This window comes from Neomonachus schauinslandi, chromosome 14 (genome assembly GCF_002201575.2).
Source record: "Neomonachus schauinslandi chromosome 14, ASM220157v2, whole genome shotgun sequence".
Classification (NCBI taxonomy): domain Eukaryota; kingdom Metazoa; phylum Chordata; class Mammalia; order Carnivora; family Phocidae; genus Neomonachus; species Neomonachus schauinslandi.
The window spans coordinates 82177341-82197915 of NC_058416.1; the positions used below are offsets into that span (position 1 = coordinate 82177341).

Consider the following 20575-nt stretch of genomic DNA (forward strand, 5'->3'; position numbering starts at 1 on the left):
GACTAGGAGGCACGAGCGGCGGGTGCCCCCTGCGCGCTCTGCCTCCTCCGCGCACGCTTCTACCTGTAGAGCCCGAGGGGCTCCCCCTCGCCGGACACCTATTCTTTCTCCTCCGGAAACCTCCCGCCTAGCTACCCGCGTCTCGCATAGGCGGCGCTGGGACCCCGGGACGGGGCGCCAGGCTCGCAGCTGGTGACATGTAGACGCGCCCTCCACGGTCCAGCCTCGGCACCTGGGCACCCTTCTGCCCGTAAAGTTTGGGGCTGGGCGCCATGGCCAAGAGCAGCTCCCTGAATGTCCGCGTGGTGGAGGGCCGGGCGCTGCCCGCCAAGGACGTGTGAGTACCCCGGGGCGAGTCGCGGGTGAGGGGCGCACCGGACATGGGATGGGGCCGGGGTCGCCCGTTCCGCGTGCCGGGGAGGGTGGGTGAGGTGGGCAGGGGGTTCTTGTCTAAGACACAGTATTGATGCAGATCCGCCTTCACGGGGCTAAAACCCCATGCCCATGGCTGTCCTAGTGGAAAGGGGCGCCCAGACTTAGCAGATACGCCACTCTGCTCCCCGGAAGGGGGGTGTCTTTGTTTCCAGGATGTACTAAAGGGGATTGGAGGGTCGGATTTTGTTGGAGCTGGGGAGGGCATGGGGGGGGGGGGTCCTCTTCCTTAGTTCAGGCAGGGTGGGTGCCTATCAAAAGAACCCTGGGAAGAAGGCCCAGAGCGCCGGTTGGCCTCAGCATTCCTCTGTGTCCGTCTGGTGTTTAGATTCAAAGACAGTCATCAGGTGGCCCACCAGCCAGACCTGGGGGAGACTGGGGTCCTCTGGACCCAGAGCCCTGAGCTCCCCAGCGAGGAGCTCCCTGTGTGGCCTTCCCTGGATGCTGAGTGCCTTGAAGAGCCACCCCCCCACACACACCGTAGCACCCTCTCCAGCCAGATGTGGTGGGGCCGGAGGACCCTTGGGCTCCTGTTGGTACCAGTCCTTGGCTCTGCTTCCTCCAGGGCTGAGTCAGCAGTTGCTGAATCAGCAGAATGGCAGGAGGGGTCCCCCTCCTGCTTGGCCTGGAGCCCAGAAGGGGCTGTGAGGTGTCAGCACCTGGGACAGGTGTGGGATCCTTGGCAGGACATCAGCTGTGTGACCTTGAACATGGTCCTCTTGGATCTCGATTTCCCACCTGGACAATGGGAGCTCTGGACAGGATCCACCCAGCCCAGAGCAGCTGTGGGGGGTGGAGAACCTGTTAGGATTTACCCCATGGCCAGGGTGAGCAGAAATCTGGATTCTGAGCCTTTACCCAAGTTGAGATGAGGGCTTAGATATGCCCTGACTCCCCCAGCTGTGGGTCCCCAGTGAGGAGTCTCCTGCCTTTGATTTCATGAACCTCGCCCCTCCCCAACCCTGGGCTGCCGAGAGCAGTTTTAGCTTCCCCTCATCCTCATCAGCTACCCCAAATAAACATGCACCTGGGATAGAAGCAGAGCACTTGCTGTGTGAATGTAGCATCTGGACAAGCCCCTGCTTCCCTCTTCTGGGACACCCTCTCAGAGCCTCTGAGAATGACATTCTGGGACTGTCGGGTCAGGGAGGCCAGGAATTGGGGCCTGGAAACTGCCGGAGGGCTGAGGGGGAGCCCCTCCAAAAATCAGGTTTCCATCTCCTGGTCCTGGGTGAGGGCCATGAGGGAGTGGCGGGTGCTGCCCTTGGCCCTGGACACAGCTCATGGGGTGGACATGGCTTGTAGGGTGGACATAGCTCGCGGGGCTCCTTCTGCCTCTCCTGCAGAGGGACTTAACTCATACCTGGTTCCTACACCTCTTGGCCACCCTTTCTCCCCCAAGTTCTCGGGCCAAGGTGAGCCCCAGAGCAAGGGTGGGAGGAGTCATTAAGCCCTAGTTGAGCCACCCTGCCTCAGTTTCCCTAGCTGTTGGCTCCTTTCTTCAGAGGGGCTGTCCTCAGAGCCTGCTGAGATCTTCACACCCATGGAAACTCTTAGATGGGGGCGTGTTCTCTCTCTGGTCTCCTAAGGGAAAGGGCCCAGACTCGTCCTGAAGCTTTGTCAGTTTTGAGGGGGGGTCTGACCTGACTCTGGAGGAGGCCCCCACTGACAATTTTTGAGTATTACTCTTATGAATAGCAGCTGTAAGTCGTTCCAGGGCTTACTCTGGGCCAGGTCCTATCCTTAACACTTCCTATGGTCCTATGAGCATTTCCATTTATAAATAGGGGAAACAGGCCCAGAGAGGCAAAGTCACTTGCCCAAGGTCACACAGCTGGGATTTGAGCCCTGACTGCTCCCATGAATAAACCACACTGGGCAGGCAGTGGCTGAGGGGTCTTCTTTCCCACACTTGAGTTGGGGCAGGGCCCATGGGAGAGGTCAAGGGTCTGGAGAGATTGAGGGTCCGGAGGGGTCACCCCTCCTGCTATTGCTGCCTCCTACCTGATGGGAGCCTGATAAGGCCCTTGTGCGTCAGAGCTGTGGAGCCAACGAGCGAGCTTGGCTCCCAAGAGGGGCCCCTGGGTCAGGCTTGGTGGACGGAGGGGGGCATGTCTCCCAGCTCTTTGCTAGTGGGATCCCAGCCAATCTTCCTCCACGTCTGCCGTTGGGGAAACCGAGGAATGGGACCGTACCTAAAAGAGGCTCAGGGATGGAGAACCCAGCCAGAGAAATGAGATATAGGGGTTCCCCAGACACAGGCATCCTGGGGCATAGAGCCAGATTAGGAAACTGAGGCTCCCAGTGTGTCTTAGGCAGTTGCAACAGCGAGTGCAAAGTCCCTGAGGCTGGACTGAGCTTGGTGGAAGACAAAGGAGGCCTGTGCGATGGGACAGAGGCAAGATGAGGACCCTGGTGGACAGCTCGGGATGGGGCTGGTAACTCTTATTATGAAGGGGGGATGGAGCTGGCTTTGGTTGGCTCATGGCTGATGCCTCCTCAAGGGGCTGCTGTGGGATGTTGTTTTGAGATCTCGGTGCCCTGGTCTGTGCCAGCAGAGGTGCGGCCCCACTGGGCTGAGCATCGGGAGTCCCCCCCACCCCCCCACCCCCCGCCAGGGAAAGTCCCGTGGAAATGAAAAGCTGGTCGGCAATGCTTTCTCCAGAGGGTAGCGTTAAGGCTCCCAGAGGAGAGCTCTGGGGCCGGCCGGTGATGCATCCCACCATGCATTTTCTCCTTTAGTTCCTCCAGCCCCTCCACCCCCCCAGAGATGTGTGTAAACATCATAGAGAGGAAAACCCAGCACCCACAGAGAGGATGGGGCTTCCTGGGTTCCACAGCTAACACACAGTAACACTGGGATGCCTCTCCAGCTCATGCTGTTGACCACGGCTCCGGGCTTCCTGGGACCAGCACTGGGAACTTTCTGGCCTCATGCCTCAATGTTCTGTTTCTATGGGTGGAAGCCCAGAGAGCCCATGCATGGGGGTCGGGCAAGCAGTGGGTGGGCTGTGCACCCGTGACATCTCCTGCTGGTCTCCCGAGGTTCTGCCCCTTAGCCCGACTTGCTGTGTGACCCCGGGCCAGTCCCCTCCCCTCTCTGGGCCACAGTTGCCCTTATCTGTACATAATGAGGGTGGATTGGGACCTCCACTGATGGCTGCCCTCTCAACCTCCCTCCTGAACATCCTCCTCCTGCAGGTCTGGGAGCAGTGACCCCTACTGCATCGTGAAGGTGGATGACGAGGTGGTGGCCAGGTGAGGAGTGGACAGGCCGGGCCTGGGGAAAGAGGAACAGGGCGGGGGATGGAGGAGGAGCAGCTCCTTCTAGACCTGGCGAGTCCAGACACAAGATTTCACGTTGAAAAGAGGAGCCAGCCGGCGGTAATGCTTATGCCAAGGGTGGACGTGTGGGGCTGAAAGTGACTGCTTTGTGCTTTGGCCCCTCTGGGGACAGACAGCTGGGGCTGTCAGCTCCTCTCCCCACCCTGCCCCACCGACTGGCCGACACCTTCCCCCGGACCAGATGATGTCCCTGCCGGTGTCCTGGGGCTGACTCAGCGGCTGCCAGCCTCCCATAGTGGCCTTCCCGGAGGCGGGCATCTCATGCTTGGCTGGGCTGGCTGGTTCCGGGCCTGCTGGGTGCTGCGGGCACTGGGGCGTGCGTGTGTGTGTGTGTGCGTGTGTGTGTGCGCGGCCATGCGTGCCCCGCTGGGCCTGCTTGTGAGTGTGTGGGGGGGGTGTTGGAGGGCTGATGTGAATGCCTGTGACCACATGTGCGTGTCTCTGGGGGTGTGCGGCTCACGGGCTCACATTGTGTCCCGGTGGTGTGTGTGGGGGGGTGGGTGTGTGCACACCCGTGGGCTGCCCTGCATACACAGGTGAGCACCAGTGTCTGCTTGTTTGGGTACACAGACGCCATCGTGAGGACAAGTGAGGACGTGAGGGTGTTTGATGAGTGAGTTTTGGGCGGGGGTGGAGGAATGTGGGGCTGGGCCATGGTTGGCTCCCGCCCCGCCCCCGCAGGCCTGAGCGGTGTAGGTGGGCAGGTGGGCGGGTGGCTGAGGCCCGGGGTTCCTATGGAGACAGCAGGATTCAGGATGCTTCTGGTGCTGGTTCCGGTCCAGATGGGCTGGGAGCGGGTGGTGGGGAACCCCATGGGGGAGGGTCAGCCTGCAGCACCCCAGCTGACCCCCTCCATTGTTCTCTGTGCTCATGCTGCCCCCTCCCCACATGCTATGATACCACCCCCAAACCCACAGAGAGATTTTCTGTGCGATCCCAGGCTGCACTCTGCCCAGCTCTGGGCTCTGAAGAGGGACTTCCAGCTGGGAAAAGGCCAGGACAGGGGGAAGAGGGTGTTTGGGAAGAAGGGTCCATCTGACGGTGGTGCCCTGGGCTGGGGTAGAGGGCAGAGTGTGCATCTCTGTGTGCCTGCGTGTGTATATGTTCACTCTCTTTGTTGGGGAAGAGTGTGGGGAAAGGGAAGAAAGGAGTGACAGGTATATGACCCAATTCTACAGCCATAGATTTGGGTGTGTCTTCATTGGGCAAAGTAGGTTCTTCGTTCCCTACTGGGTGAAGGGAAGTGCATCTGCAGGGGTGTCGGGGTGAGGATGCTCTCTGTGTGTGTCTGTTTCTAGGCTTATTTTGGTCCCTAACCCTTTTGTGGTTCCCTCTTGTTTCCTGAGTGCTCTGGCTCTTGCTGACTTCATGGTCTCTTGGCCCCTCACACTTCCGCATTTCCCATCTAGCACCTTCCTGTTCCTCAGACTCAACAAGCTCACTCCTGCCTCAGGGCCTTTGCACATGCTGTGCCAGCCATCTTGTCCTCATCTTCTCGTCCCCCTTTGCCTGATTAGCTCCTGCAGGAAGCCTTTTCTGACTCCTCCTGTCCACACCCCCAGGCCCAGCCAGGTGCCACTGAGCTCACCCTAATCACTTCTCTCACTGTGTCATGTGTCATAAGAGCTCAGGAGAGAGCACCTGCCCACTGAACGGGGCTCTGTGGGGGCAGGGACCTGGGCACCTCTTCCTCTGATTATCCATAGCCCACAAGACTTGGCACACAGTCAGGGTGTTTATGGAGTGAATGAGTGAATGAATGGAATTTGCATGTTTTCAGTTACTGTGCGGGGGTTCTGTGTGTGTGTATCTGCCATCTATCACTATATGTGTGTGAGTGTGTGTCTGTGGGTCCCTGTGGGTCTCTATGTGCTGGGCAATTTTTTTTTTGGTCTGTGTGTCTATGTGACTGTGCTGTTTTCTCTGTGTGTATCTGTATGTGTCCACATGTAGAAACACATAGATGTGCATTTCTAGAAATTTCTGAGGCTTCATATGTGTATCTGTGTATATGGTAGTGCGTCTCTGGCTTTCTTGGTGTATCTGTGAGTGTCTCTCTTTTCATGTGCCTCCTTATGGGACTGTGTGTGTGTGTATGTGTGTGTATGTAGGTCTCGGAGTATGTGAGTGTTGGGGTTTCTGTGTGTGTATTTGTGGGTTTTTTCGTGTTTTTTTTTTTAAGTAGGCTCCACACACAGCATGGGGTCTAATGTGGGGCTTGAACTCATGACCCTGAGATCAAGACCTGAATTGAGATCAAGAGTGGGACCCTTAACTGACCCAGACGCCGCTCTCTGTGTGTGTGTCTGCCACCTGTGTGGCCCAAGGGTCCCCAGCCCCCTGTGCCCTTTTTACAGGACAGCAACTATCTGGCGGAGCCTGAGCCCCTTCTGGGGGGGAGGAATACACCATACACCTGCCCCTGGATTTCCACCATCTGGCCTTCTATGTGCTGGACGAGGATACAGTGGGGTGTGTGTACTGGGGACCCATGCCTGGGCACCTGGGGGAAGGCGGGATGCCCCGAGGCAAAGTATCCATCCAGCCGGCCCTTGATGCCTGCTCCCTCGACTTAATGACTTGGACCCTCACCTGCCCACCTTTCCACAGGCACGACGACATCATCGGCAAGATCTCGCTGAGCAGGGAAGCAATTGCAGCCGACCCCCGAGGTGGGCGAGGGGCAGCGACCTTCAGCTGGGCAGAGGGAATAGGCGTGGCCATGCCCAGGTTGGGCATTTGCAAGCATGTAGCAAGTGGCAGGGGAAGCACAGAGTCTTCACTGGAAAATTATTTCAGTTGTTGATTTCTCTCTCTCTCTCTCTTTTTTTTGGGAGGGGAAGAGAGAGAGTGAGAGAGAATGCATGCGCCCATGTGGGGTGAGGGAAGGGCAGAGGGAGAGGGAGAGAGAGAATTTTAAGCAGGCTCCTTGCTGGGCATGGAGCCTGACACTGGGCTCAATCTCATGACCCGGAGATCATGACCTGAGCTGAAACCAAGAGTCAGATGCTTAACTGACTGAGCCACCCAGGCACCCCATCAGTTGTTGATTTAAAAAAAATTTTTTTAAATTTAGTTTATTCATTGAGTAGTTAATTACTTTACATAGTTCAATATTCAAAAGGTATAATTAGTGGGGGAAACTGTCCCTCTTAACCCAGCTATTCCATTTTCGTTTTCAAGGTTGTCAGTTTCTTGTATGTCCTTCTAGAGATATTTTATTTTATTTTTTTAAAGATTTTATTTATTTATTTGAGAGAGAGAGCAGAAGCAGGGGGAGCAGCAGAGGGAGGGGGAGAAGCAGGCTCCCTGCTGAGCAGGGAGCCCGACATGGAGCTCGATCCCAGGACCCTGGGATCATGACCTGAGCCAAAGGCAGCCACTTAACTGACTGAGTCACCCAGGCACCCCTAGAGATATTTAAAAAAAAATTTTTTTAAGATTTTATTTATTTGCGAGAGAGAGAATGAGAGACAGAGAGCACGAGAGGGAGGAGGGTCAGAGGGAGAAGCAGACTCCCTGCTGAGCAGGGAGCCTGATGTGGGACTCAATCCCGGGACTCCAGGATCATGACCTGAGCCGAAGGCAGTCACTTAACCAACTGAGCCACCCAGGCGCCCTCTAGAGATATTTTAAATAGGTTTATTTATTCCAGGTGCTTTACATGAATCAATTCATTTAATTATTGTAATAACCCTGTGAGGTAGGTACTCTTATTCTGCCCGCTCCATAGGTGAACATCCTGAGGCACAGGGGGTTGGTTCTATGGCTTGCCTCAAATCACAAAGTTATTAAGTGGGATGGCCAGGATTTGAACCAAGATTGTCTACCTCCATCCAGTCTGTGCTCTTAACACAGCACTGTATGTGTTTTGTTCTCTGCTCCTAGGAATGGCAGCCTGTTATACTCATTGTTCTCTACCTTGCCTTTCACATCACCACGTACCTTGGAGATCTTTCCATACTGGTGCCCCAAGAGCTTCCGCATTCTTTGATCTTTGACTTCATGGCACTCCATTGTGTGGATATATCATCATTTATTTGGCTGGTTCCCTACTGATGGACACTTGGGTGGTTTACTATCTCTCCCGAGTTCAAACAATACAGCCATGAATAGCCTTGTACAAATGTGATTTCACATGTGTGCAAGCAATATTAATCAGTCTGATAAATTCCTAGAAGTAGATTTGTCATAGAGTATCCATATTAGCACATTAGAGAGTTATTGCTAAGTTACCTTCTATGGAGGAGGTAACAATTTGCCCACCCTGTACGTTTGCCAGGAATTACCAAACGCTTTGATCTTGTATCTGAGAGGTAAAAAAATTGCCTCTTTGTGTAGGTTATTTTGTATTTCTCTATGAACGAGATTGAAAGCCTCTTTACATATTTAAGAGTCGCTTTGTTTCCTTTTTTGTTTGTTGTTTATTTACATTGTATGTGCATTGCCCCCCACTGGGTTGTTTGGCTTTTCTTATTGATTTGTAGGAGCTCTTTACATATTAGGTCAATTTAACTCTGTCATATCAGCTGCAAATAGTTTTTCTCCCTTTGTCACTTATGTTTTTGCTTATCATTTTTTTCTATGTATAAAATTTATTTCTTTTTCTCTAGTTAACTTCATCTTTTTGTTTTTATGGCTCTTGCTTTTCTGTGATACCTAAAAAGGCCTTCCCAACTCTAAGATAAAATTTTTTTACATGATTTCTTCTCGCAACAATTTGTTTTCCTTTTTTTACATTCAAGTCTTTGCTCTACTTGGAATTTGTCCAGATTCAAGGTATGGAGAGGGATTGAACTTTATTACTTTTTGTCTAGATGACTACTAATTGTCTCAATGTCAATAACTGAATAATGTATTTTTTCATCAGTGGGGATTAGTTGGAAACCTACATGCTAATCATCATAATCATTGCTCCTATTTAATGAGGGCTTACTATGTGCCAGGCATGATGCTAAGCACTTTATATTTAGTCTTCACAACACCAAGTGAAGTGTGCACTAGAATGATCTTGAATTTATGGCTGATGGGAAATGAGGTTTGGAGAGATGAAGGCAATTGCCCCTCCTAGAAGTTGCAGAGTTGGGAGTTGGGTCCAGGCTGCATCTGCTTCCAAAGTCTGTGTTTTCAACCTGTCCACCAAGCTGTACCCATTGTGCCTCAAACATCCACCCAAGGGGGTGGAATTAGATGAATGAAGTATGAGGCCAAATTTTAAGGAGCTTATGGACCAGATAGAAACACAAAACACGTTGACACACAAGCAAGGAGCAAGAAAAAAAGGGAAGCTGTCCATGTGTCTGAATGTTTTTTCAAGCAGGACAGGAAGGTGGGGGTAGAGGCATGTGGAATATCACTGGCATGACAGTGGATGAGGATAAGAGGGCAGTGAGGGCTAGTGTAGTCAAGGAAGGTTTCCTGGATGAAGGGGAATGAGTTGGTTCTTAAAGGTACCTCAGCAAAGACACTAAGGCGTGTCTCTGTAGACTCTCTTCTAGTGTCAGGCGTAGGCCAGGGCAGATGGAGCACTAGGTGGGTCTCTATTGGAGAAGGCTGTAGGTGCCAGGCTAGAGTCTGCACTTTCTCCTGGAGGCACTAGGGAGCCACTGATGGTCCTTGAGCAAGACAGTGAAGAGAGTGGAGCCATATTATCAGAAGATGGAGTGACAGGAGAGATTAGATACATTTTCAGAAAATCTCTGGGCTGCTTTTTGGCTACTGGATCACAGCGGGACAGGAGTGCATGTGGGAGATAAATTAGGAGTCTGTTGCCATGGTCAAGTGAGAGGAAGCTGATGGCATCCTGGATTTGGGGGTAGCAGTGAAGACAGAGAGAGGTGAGGTGGGACTACACTTCATCACACACACAAGGAAGTGGGCCACCATGAGCAAGAGTCAGCAGACACAATAACCACCAGATTTGAACCCATGAAGATTTTAGAATTTATTACTTATGATATACAGAATTTTAAAAGGAATAAAATATTTAAATAAATAGAAATGTAATCACCAGAAAGGGCCAGCGATAATCATAATAAAGTAAAACAATACATTAAAAAATAGATTTGAAGGGTGCCTGGGTGGCTCAGTCGTTAAGCATCTGCCTTCGGCTCAGGTCATGATCCCAGGGTCCTGGGATTGAGCCCCGCATTGGGCTCCCTGCTCCACAGGAAGCCTGCTTCTCCCTCTCCCACTCCCGCTGCTTGTGTTCACTCGCTGTGTCTCTCTCTGTCAAATAAATAAATAAAATCTTAAAAAAAAATAGATTTGAAAAAGAACCAAATCGAACTTTTAGAGATAAAAAGTAGTGACTGAAATTGAGAACTGAGTGGCTGAGTTCAACAGCACATCATTCGGAGCTGAAGAGAGAATTAGTGAGCTGGAAGAGAGATCTGAAGAAATTATTTAGACTTTAGCCCAGAGAAAAAAGAAGGAAAATACGAAAGAGAAGTTCAGAGACATAGAAAATTACTGAGAAGGTCTAACATCCATTTAATTGGAGTCCTAGGAGGAAAGAATAGAAAAAATAAGGGAGAACGTGCGGGGCTCTCAGCGGGTCCGGTGCCATGTCCCGGAACCTGCGCACCGTGCTCATCTTCGGCAGCTTCATCTCCCTAATCAGAGCCGCCTTCTATCCTATCTACTTCCGGCCCCTAATGTGGCTGGAGGAGTACCAGAAGGAGCAAGCCATAAATCGAGCTGGTATCATTCAAGAAGATGTGCAGCCACCAGGGTTAAAAGTGTGGTGATCTCAGGACCCTTTACCACTCTTAAAATTTTTTGTGGACCCCGAAGTGGGTAATACCTGTAGGTACTATATTAGAAATTAAGACAAAATTTTAAAATGTTTATTAATTTATCAATAACAAAGCCATACAGAGTAATATGACATATTTTTGTGTGAAAAATTTGTTTTCCAAGATAAAAAATAATTTGCAAATTTCAAAAAAAAAAAGAAAGAAAGAAAAAATAAGGGAGAGGAAGTGATACAAAAATTGATGACTGGAATTTTCCAGAACTCAAGGAAGAACATGATTCTATAAGTAGAATCAGCACAACCTGCAGTAAGCAGGATTAAAAAAAAAAAAAAATCCTTACCTGCCTGTGTGGTGAAATTGTAGAACATCAAACTCATAGTCCTTAAAATTAAAGAGAAAAGATACACCATTGACAGAAGATCAGTGATCAGGCTGCAATGACTTCCCAACAGCTACAATGGAAGCTAGAAATCAGTGGATGATATCTTTCAAGTGTTGAGAGAAATGAAGCGGGTAGGGGAGGGAGGTTGAAATTGACTTGACTGATTCCCGACTGGGAGAACTGCCCCCTGCCCGGTGGGAGGCTCAGAGGAAGGAATGCCCAACATTTTTGTGAGGGGAGAGTATGTTGAGACTAAATGATGGAGGGTTTTGTATATTAGAGTGAAGAATGAGATAGTACAGGGTGAAGGGCATTGCACTATACTGCTCACATTCAAATCCCAGCTCTACCACTTACTAGCTGTGGGAACATGGGCAAAGCTCTTCCTTCACTGTGCCTCATTTTCCTCATCTGGAAGTGTGGATAATTACAGTACCTACATCAGAAGGCTAACATGAGAAGTCCATGACTTAATACATATTTAATGTTAATTGAATTTTTAAGTTAACACAATGCCACTGTCTGGTAGGTACTTAATAAATGTGAGCACCTGTGCCTTCCAGGAATTGATAGCTGGATCAACCTGAGCCGTGTGGACCCAGATGCAGAGGTTCAGGGTGAGATCTGCTTGGATGTACAGATGCTGGAGGATGCACGGGGCCGTTGTCTTCGTTGTCATGTGCTCCAGGCCAGGTATGGTCATGATGGGGGATGGTGTGGGGTTGGTCTGAGAATGAGCAAGAGTTTGCTGCATTCTCCCAGCTGTTTTGGCTTTTGAGACCACGTCACTCCTGGGGCACTTCTGGGCTCACAGCCAGGATCCCTTGTAAGCAAACAGTCCATGTTCACCATGTTTGCAAGTTCCTGGGGTCAGAGCACAAGCAAAATCCTTGCTGGGTCCCCAGTGACCAGCAACCAAAGGTCAGACACTGAGAATGGCCAAAGTGTGGAGGTGTATTAATCAAATTGTAAGTGATAGATACCCAATTCATACTAGCTTAAGCAGATTGGCTTATATGAATGACATGCAGCTTCAGGCATGGCTGGATCCAGGTGCTCAAACAGTGACATCAGGAATCTGTAGACATAGACTTCTCGGTTGTCTTTTGTGTTAGCTTCATTCTCAGGCGGTCTCTCTCCAGGTGTGGGCAAAGATGACCCCAGCAGTCCCAAGATGGCATCCTACCAACTTGGCAGGTCCAATTGAAAAAGAAATTTCCTTCATCATTTCCAACTAATGTCCTAGGACTGATTCTTATTGGCCCAATCTGGGGCACATACCTATCTCTGAACCAATTACATGGACTCTGATGGGTCAGGCCTGAGTCCCACACCCACTCCTGGAGTGAAGAGAGGGATCAGCCTACCTAAGTTATGTGAGCTGGGAGTGTGAGACAGGGACAGGTCCTGTCCCAAAGAAACAGGAGAAGGAAGTTGGATGCAGGATCAGCAAAACCCCACAGATTACCCTCCAGGGGCACCAGCTCGTGGGATATCCATCTTCCCTCCTGCCTATTTATTGCTGTGTAATTCCCTCCTCTCTTCCTCAGCTCCCCCATCATTCTGCTTCCTTCAATACTCCCATCCCTTTCCCCCTCTCATCTCCCATCTTGTCTTTCTGCCTTGTTTTCACACCTTACTCCCCCAACCCTCACTTTTAGACCAGTCCTCACTCAGGTTGGGGAGGTTCACTATTTCTGGTTTGCTGTGTGACCTGAAAGCCTTTTCTTGCCCTCTCTGTGCCTCTCCCACGGTCTTCAGATCTCTGTCTCCAGCTGGGACTCTCTGGAGTCTGGATGGAGTACCAGGGTTGCAGAGGACAGGCAAAAGGACTGCACATGGGACAGGAGGCTCCTCATCTGCTTTGTGCCAGTGGCCTCCTCCCCAGCCACAAGGCTGTGCAGGATCCTTGCAAGCAGGAGAGGGACTGATTGCTGTCGCTTAGCAACTGGGCTGGCTCCTAGGAAACCAAAGAAGGCTTTGGATGCCAAGCAGGGGTGGGAGAGAAGAAGCAAGAGGAAGCAAGCAGCCCCTGGTGGGGGGCTGTCACTGGGTTTGGGGGACCTCAGGAAGGAGGGGTTGGGGAAACTGACTGAGGTGAGACTTTTGGGTTGTCGTGGCAACCAGAGACAGGGGGTCCTTGCTTCAAGCCTTTTCTTGGATCCTAGGCAGGGTGTAGATATGAGCATTTGTTGAATGAATGAATGAATGAATGAATGAATGAATGAACGAGCACTCCCATCCGGCCAGCTGCTAAGCTAAGCCTGTTATACACATCATCTCGTTCAAGCCTCAGCCCTGTGAGGTTCGATCTGTTATTATTTCTATTTTCCAGATGAGGACACTGAGGCTTGGGGTGGTGAAGGGACTTTTCCCAGTGTCACCCAGCCAATGAGTGGTGGAGCCAGGCTTTGAACCCTGGCATCTGGTCTCCTGCCCAGGGGCTCCAGGGAAACTGAGGCTCCCCTCCCACTCCCCACTGCATCTTCACCTCCTGGGCTTTGTGATTTAGGACTTGACCTTCTGGTGCCTCAGTTTCCTTATCTGGAATATAGGGGCATACTAGGGCCTCCTGATAGGGTAGCACTGGTCAACAGGAAGATACTGGGCTTGGATGGGCAGGGTGAGGGGTGCTCCTTGCTGCGTCCCTACAGTGGAGGCCAGAGGCATTTGAACGGTCTATCCTGAACCCCTTTTCCAAGGTCCAGCCTGGGTCTTGGTCATCAAGGGTCCTGCGTCCCTCACGCCTTTCCTCATCTTCCGCAGGGACCTGGCCCCCCGGGATATCACCGGCACATCTGACCCATTCGCACGAGTGTTCTGGGGCAGCCAGAGTTTGGAGACGTCAGTGAGTGGGGGCGTGGATCGGAGGAGGGGCGGGCATGGAGGCACGGCCTCCTCAGCTCTGCCTCACTCCCCCTCTCCCCAGACCATCAAGAAGACCCGCTTCCCACACTGGGATGAGGTGCTGGAGCTGCGGGAGATGCCGGGTGCCCCAGCCCCACTGCGAGTGGAGCTCTGGGACTGGGACATGGTGGGCAAGAATGACTTCTTGGGCATGGTAAGCACCCCCTCCCCTGACACCCTCCATGGCTCCCCACTGCCTCCAAGAGGGAAGGAGAGGGGAGATGGGCTTGCATCCTGGGATCTGGAAGGATAGATGTGAAAGCTGTCTCAGCTGGCTCCTTGGCCAGGCCTGGGCAATGGGGTCCCATTGCCACATTGCAGAGGCAAGGAGACAGAGGCTCTGCAAGGGTCAGGAACCTGCCCAAGGTGCCAGGCTGGGCCCAGATTCTCATTCTGGGGTGAGAGTACTCAGGACGACCGTGTGCTAAGTGCTTCTCCAGCATAATCTCACTTTCGCACTCTTTATGGCCACCCTGTGAGGCTGGGATTGTTGTCTGCATTTTATAGTTGGGGAAACCAGGGTTCATTCAGAGAAGTTGAGTGGCTTTCTCAAGGCCATATGACCAACAAAGGGCAGAGCCAGAATCTGAGCTCAGGCTTCTCTGACTCCAGAATCTCAGCCCTTAACCCCTATTCCTGGAAGCACCGGGCTCAAGGTCTTTCTCTTGGAACCTCAGTTTGCACATCTGTAAAATGGGTGTGACTGCCCCTGCCTCTCGGTGGGAATGGATGCATAGTCAGGGCTGACAGTTTTTTTTAAAAGGATGCAAGATTAGAGCAAGTTATAGGGAGGCTTGGTTATGCACAGCCGGCCGGGCGGGCAGGCGGGGGTGTAAATGGGGTAGCCGCTTTGGAAAAGAGTCTGGCCCTTCCTCAAACGGTTAAAGACCATCACCACGTGCCCTGGCAACTCCACTCCTGGGTGCGCACCAAAGAGAAATGAAAACACATATCCACATAAAAACTTGTACATGAAGGTTCACAGCAGGCAGTTGTTCGTGACAGCCAAGAGCGGAAACAACCCAAATGTCCCTCTGCAGCTGAATGAATAAATACAACATGGTGTATCCTTACAATGGAATATTACTCAGCCATAAAAGAGAATGAAGTCTGGCACCTGCTACAACGTGGATGAATGTTGGAAACATGCCAAGGGAGAGAAGCCAGTCCCCACAGATTATATGATTTCATTTATATGAGATGTCTGGAGTAGGTGAACGTGTAAAGACAGAAAGTAGACCAGTGGTGGCCAGGAGCTGGGGGTGGGGGTGGGAGATGGGGAGTGACAGCTAATGAGCACAGGCGTTTGGGGGGGCTGATAGAAAATGCTCTGAAATTAGTGGTGACGGTTGCACAACTCTGTGAGTAGACCAGAAGCCGTTGAATTACACACTTTATTTTTTATTTTTTTTTTAAAGATTTTATTTATTTATTCGTGAGAGACAGAGAGAGAGAGAGAGAGAGAGAGAGGCAGAGGGAGAAGCAGGCTCCCAAGGAGCAGAGAGCCCGATGCGGGACTCGATCCCAGGACCCTGGGATCATGACCTGAGCCGAAGGCAGACGCTTAACCATCTGAGCCACCCAGGCGCCCGAATTACACACTTTAAATACGTGACTTGTACGGGATGCAAATTACATCTTTATAAAGTTATTTTAAAAGAGAGGGGCTGGGGCTCAGGGGCCTTATGGACTCTCTTTAAGCTTCCAGACAGGTGCGATTTGTGTCCTCAAAAAGAGCTGAAAATGTAGGGCGCCTGGGTGGCTCAGTTGGTTAAGCGACTGCCTTCAGCTCAGGTCATGATCCTGGAGTCCCAGGATCGAGTCCCGCATCGGGCTCCCTGCTCAGCGGGGGGTCTGCTTCTCCCTCTGACCCTCCCCCTTCTCATGTGCTCTCTCTCATTCTCTCTCTCTCAGATAAATAAATAAAATCTTTAAAAAAAAAAAAAGAGCTGAAAATGCCCTCAGTCCAGATATGTGGTCTCTGGCAGCTGTGTGACCTTGGACAAGTTGCTCCATCGCCCCAAGCCTCAGTTTCCCCAACTGTAAATGAAGTGTCCCCTGGAGGCCCTCAGCATCCTGGCAGGAGCTAGTACTTTGGGACTGGGAGAGGAGGGTGGCTGCTCTTGTCAATGGGGTTTGGTAGGGGAGGGGAGGTGACCCCTGGCAGGCTACGCCTCCCCTCCTTGGGTGGGCAGTCAGAGCTTTTCTCGGCCTGGGTGGGGCCTTGGGCCGGGCAAGTTCGGGTTCAGCTGAGGGTCTGCGTGTCCCCCTGCAGGTGGAGTTCCCCCCACAGGTCCTGCAGCAGAACGCACCCAGTGGCTGGTTCCGTCTCCTGCCCTTTCCCAGAGCCGAGGAGGATTCTGGGTAAATGTGGGTGCAGAGGGAGGTGGCCAGGCTGAACTCAGGTCGAGTGCCATCTTCAGCTTGCGGGCAGGTCCTGGTGGTGCCCATGTCAGCCCACAAGCTGTCACCATGTCACTTCGTTCACTCATTGAATGTCTGTCTTACAATGGGCATTTACTTAAGTCCAAATGAGTTCACCTTGGACCCATCCACCTGTTTGCACGTGAACATATCAGCTCACACTAGTCAATGCGTGTTCAGAACCCCGGGTCTTTCCACACCTGTGCACACCTGTTCACACTGTCCGTCTTGTATACACCTTATGCTGACCACACTGTTTACATCGACTTTACCTGTCCATTCCCGTGTATCCCTCTCAACATCTGTTCACATATACCCACACCTGTCCACACTTCTCCACACTTTTCTGCATCAGACTACACTATACTACCACACCTGCCCCCATTGTCTGTTCACAGTGTACATATTTTTTTTATACACTGGCCACGTCATTCCACACCAGCAGTATCTGTTGACTCTGTCTGCACTCATCTGTTCCTGTGTACCCCGTCAGTATCTGTTCACACCTGCCCACACTGCCCACGCCTGTTCACACCTGCTCACACCTGTCCCCATCTGCCTTGTTTTGCTAATATCCATGCTCCTTATCTGTGTTCACACCTGCCTCTCTTGGCCATCCGCGCCTGCGCGTTCGTACTTACTGCTCTCTCACCTGCGATCTGACCCCGGTCAGGGGGACCCTGGGCGCGCTGCGGCTGAAGGTGCGCCTCATCGAGGACCGCATCCTGCCCTCCCGGTATTACCAGCCGCTCATGGAGCTGCTCATGGAGTCTGTGCTGGGGCCGGCAGAGGTGGGTGCATCCATTCTACTGGGGATCTGGATGATGGCTCCCCGTGCTTCAGGGATCCCTCCCGGGGCTCTTGCTTTGGGGTCCCAGGACCCTGGGCCACCTCCCCTGTCGGCTGTCCTTGCTCAGGAGGATGCTGCTAGTCCCCTGGCTGTGCTGGAGGAGCTGACCTTGGGGGACTGCCGCCAGGACCTTGCCACCAAGCTGGTGAAGCTCTTTCTTGGCCAGGGCCGGGCTGGGCCCTTTCTGGACTATCTCACCCGGCGTGAGGTGACCCGGACCAGTGAGTTGCCTGCATGAGCCCCAGACATCACACCCCAGGGATGGGTCCACACAGGGTCTCTGAGGGAGAAACGGGGGGCTTCAGGCAGAGGTCAGGGGCTCCTATGTGTGTGGGGGCGGGGAGGGGTCCCTACACTGTGCACCAGCAGCCCACTGGGGATACAGTCTTGGATTCAGGTGCTGGCATTGCTCCTCTTGAGCTGTGTGACCTCAGGCCGCTCATTGAACCACTCTGGGCCCCTGGACTGTGAATGGAGTTGATATTGCAGCTCTACCTGATTCCTGAGGCTGGAAGAATCATGACTCCCACCTTGGGTGGGTGGGGTGAGGTGGATCCGGCCTCCAAATCCCAGCAAACACTTCCCTCTGTCCTCCCAGCTGACCCCAACACCCTCTTCCGTTCTAACTCCCTGGCATCCAAGGCAATGGAACAGTTTATGAAGGTGAGCACGCAAAGGCCTGGTGGGGCCCAGCTGCAGCTTCCTCAGGGGACTCCTTTTCTGTACTTACTGGGAGCCCAGAGCTTGGCCAGCCTTGGCTGGCTCAGGGTAGCTGCGCGGGGCTGCTGGTGGCTGGTGCCTGGCCTCGCCCTGAGACGCCCCTCACTCCTGCCCTTGGGCATGCCTCAGCCCCGCTCTGAGCCTCTCCCTGCATGGTCCCCTCACCCCCTGCTCGTGGGCACGCCCCCGCCTCCCCCTCAGCCCCGCCCCATGTGGTGCCCCCTGCCCTCAGCTCGTGGGCATGCCTTACCTGCACGAGGTCCTGAAGCCGGTGATTAACCGTGTCTTCGAGGAAAAGAAGTACATGGAGCTGGACCCGTGCAAGATGGACCTGGGCCGCACCAGGTGAGCAAGGCCTCAGGGGCGAACCCCAACCCCCTGGCAGCCCCCTTGTCTGCCCAGAGCCTTGCCAGCCTGGGTCTGTGCCAACGGCCATCCCTCCCTCCGGCTCCGTTGCTCAGGAGCTCCGCGTTGCCGCAGAAAGCCTCACTGGGAGCACCGCGATCCTCGGGCTGGGTAGTGTAGTGGTGACGGGCAGGACTCTGAAACTGAGCTCCTGGGTTCGAATCCCAACTCTGAGGCAGGCAAGACAGACCCTACAACCTGTGTGGGAATAAGAAAGAAGGGACAAGAACCTTGCAGGTAGAAAAGTGTTATTCCATCATCCACTCAATAAAACAATCGTCGAGAACCTATTGTTCAGACACCGGCTGAACACTGGTCCTGAGCAGGGAGTAAGCGGACCCAAATCTGTCTTCCAGGGGGAGGGAGATAGCCAACTAAAGAAGGTCATTGAAGGCGCTCAGGGGAATGGAGAGAGAGAGAGAGCAGGGAAGGGTTGTGGGAGCAGAGCAGGGGCTTGCAGGATTTCATAGGGTGGTCAGAGGGACAGCCTCACAGAGAAGGGGACCTTTCAGCAGACACTTGAAGGAGATGAGGGAGGGAGGCATGCACAGATCCGGTGGAAGAGTATCCCGGGCCAGGGGAAAGAGCAAGTGCAAAGGCCCTGAGGTGGGAGCGTGTGTCCGGCATGTCCCTGCTGAAAACGCACCAGACCAGGGTCCGTGATGATGTGTGGTGGGAAAGGGATGGCCTCTTTGAGGAGGGGACATTTAAGCTAACTGTGGGTGCAAGAGTGTCTCAGGCGGAGGGAAGAGCATGCACGAGGCTCCGCGACAGGAGTGAGCTCCGCGTGTTTAAGCAGCAGAAAGAAGCCTGGCGGGAGCGGGAGGAGGGAGGTTATGGAGGGGGGATGGGAAGGTGGGTGCTCTCAGCTCAGTGGGGGCTGGGGGAGGGTTTTGAGCGGACAGAGGCTGCGCTCGGAGGCACAGCCACTCTGTTTCCCCAGGAGAATCTCCTTCAAGGGCGCACCCTCAGAGGAGCACGTGCGGGACGCCAGCCTGGGGCTGCTGACCGGCTACCTGGGGCCCATCGTGGAGGCCATCGTGGGCTCCGTGGGGCGCTGCCCGCCTGCCATGCGCCTCGCCTTCAAGCAGCTGCACCAGTGTGTGGAGGAGCGCTTCCCCCAGGCGGAGCACGAGGTGGGCCACGCGTTCCCATGGAGCCGATGGGGAAACTGAGGCTGGGGAGGGGCAGTGGCTTGTCCAGGGTCACATGGAGAGGCGGAGCAGGGTGGGGACAGAGCTGGGCTGCTCACGCTAAAGTACTGTGTGTCCTGTCGGAAGTGGGATCGGTATTCCTGGCAGGGTCTGGGATCCAGGGGTGGTGGTAATAGGAGTAAGAGCAGCTACCGCGATATATAGCCCTTGCCAGGGGTCAGACCGACTTGTACGTATTCCTCCCCTTATCTAGTCTTCGTATCCACCCTATGGGGTGGGTACCAGTATTCTTCCATTTCCCAGAGGAAGAAGCAGAGGCCCAGAGAGATTGAGTCACATGGTCCTGGGGTAGGCACCTGTCTAGGCAGTCTGGCTTCTGGATCGGTGCTCAAAACCACCAAATATAGAGTCTGGCACAAAGTAAGTGCTTCTTAAATGCAGCTCTTAGAGAAAGAGAGCGAGGGAGCGCAAGAATGAGCGAGTACACTGGTACACAGTAGGTGCTCAGTAGCAGGCGCCCGAAATAGCCTAAAAGCAAATCCCCGCCCGTGGCAGTGCTTTGTCACTATTGACATAAAAGTTGAGACCCCCGGTGCTGCCTCCGGCAGGTGAGGTGAATGAAGGCAGCAGTCCGGTGTGGGGCAATAGGGAGTGGTAGGGACTGTGGCAAAGGGAGCTCCCACGGCTTGTCTTAAGGGGGCAGCTCCAGACAGTCAGTCGTTGCCATGTAGGAACGCGGACCCAGTACTGCCAGATCGTGAGAGTTTATTTTCTAAAGCCGACATTCTGGATTTTATGTGAGGTCTCCTATTTTTTTAAATGTTGGCATTGATTCACCTAACAACAACAACACAACAACACTCTGAGCCAGTTGTTATGTGTTTGCAGCTGGACTCGCCCGTGGGTTACCCATTGGAGCCCCCCTGGTTTAATGGTCAGCATCCCTTCCGGGTGGCCGTGTTTTTTTTTTAATTATTATTTTATTTTATTTTATTTTTTATTATTTATTTATTTATTTATTTTAAAGATTTTATTTATTTATTTGAGAGAGAGAGAACGAGAGACAGAGAGCAGGAGAGGGAGGAGGGTCAGAGGGAGGAGAAGCAGACTCCCCGCCGAGCAGGGAGCCCGATGCGGGACTCGATCCCGGGACTCCAGGATCATGACCTGAGCCGAAGGCAGACGCTTAACCATCTGA

General features: G+C 53.0%; 1 protein-coding gene across 1 annotated transcript in view; it reads left to right on the plus strand.

Moving 5' to 3' along the window:
• The first annotated feature begins 242 nt into the window (after positions 1-242).
• RASAL1 (RAS protein activator like 1) overlaps positions 243-20575 on the plus strand; it is a 28613-nt gene continuing 8280 nt past the window's right edge. Inside the window, 14 exon segments of the mRNA XM_021698559.1 lie at positions 243-337; positions 3634-3690; positions 6135-6171; positions 6173-6249; positions 6388-6449; positions 11481-11610; positions 13684-13765; positions 13847-13978; positions 16100-16188; positions 16922-17039; positions 17166-17319; positions 17697-17761; positions 18051-18163; positions 19167-19359. Coding sequence (XP_021554234.1) covers positions 273-337; positions 3634-3690; positions 6135-6171; positions 6173-6249; positions 6388-6449; positions 11481-11610; positions 13684-13765; positions 13847-13978; positions 16100-16188; positions 16922-17039; positions 17166-17319; positions 17697-17761; positions 18051-18163; positions 19167-19359 — 1374 coding nt within the window. The 5' untranslated portion in view covers positions 243-272.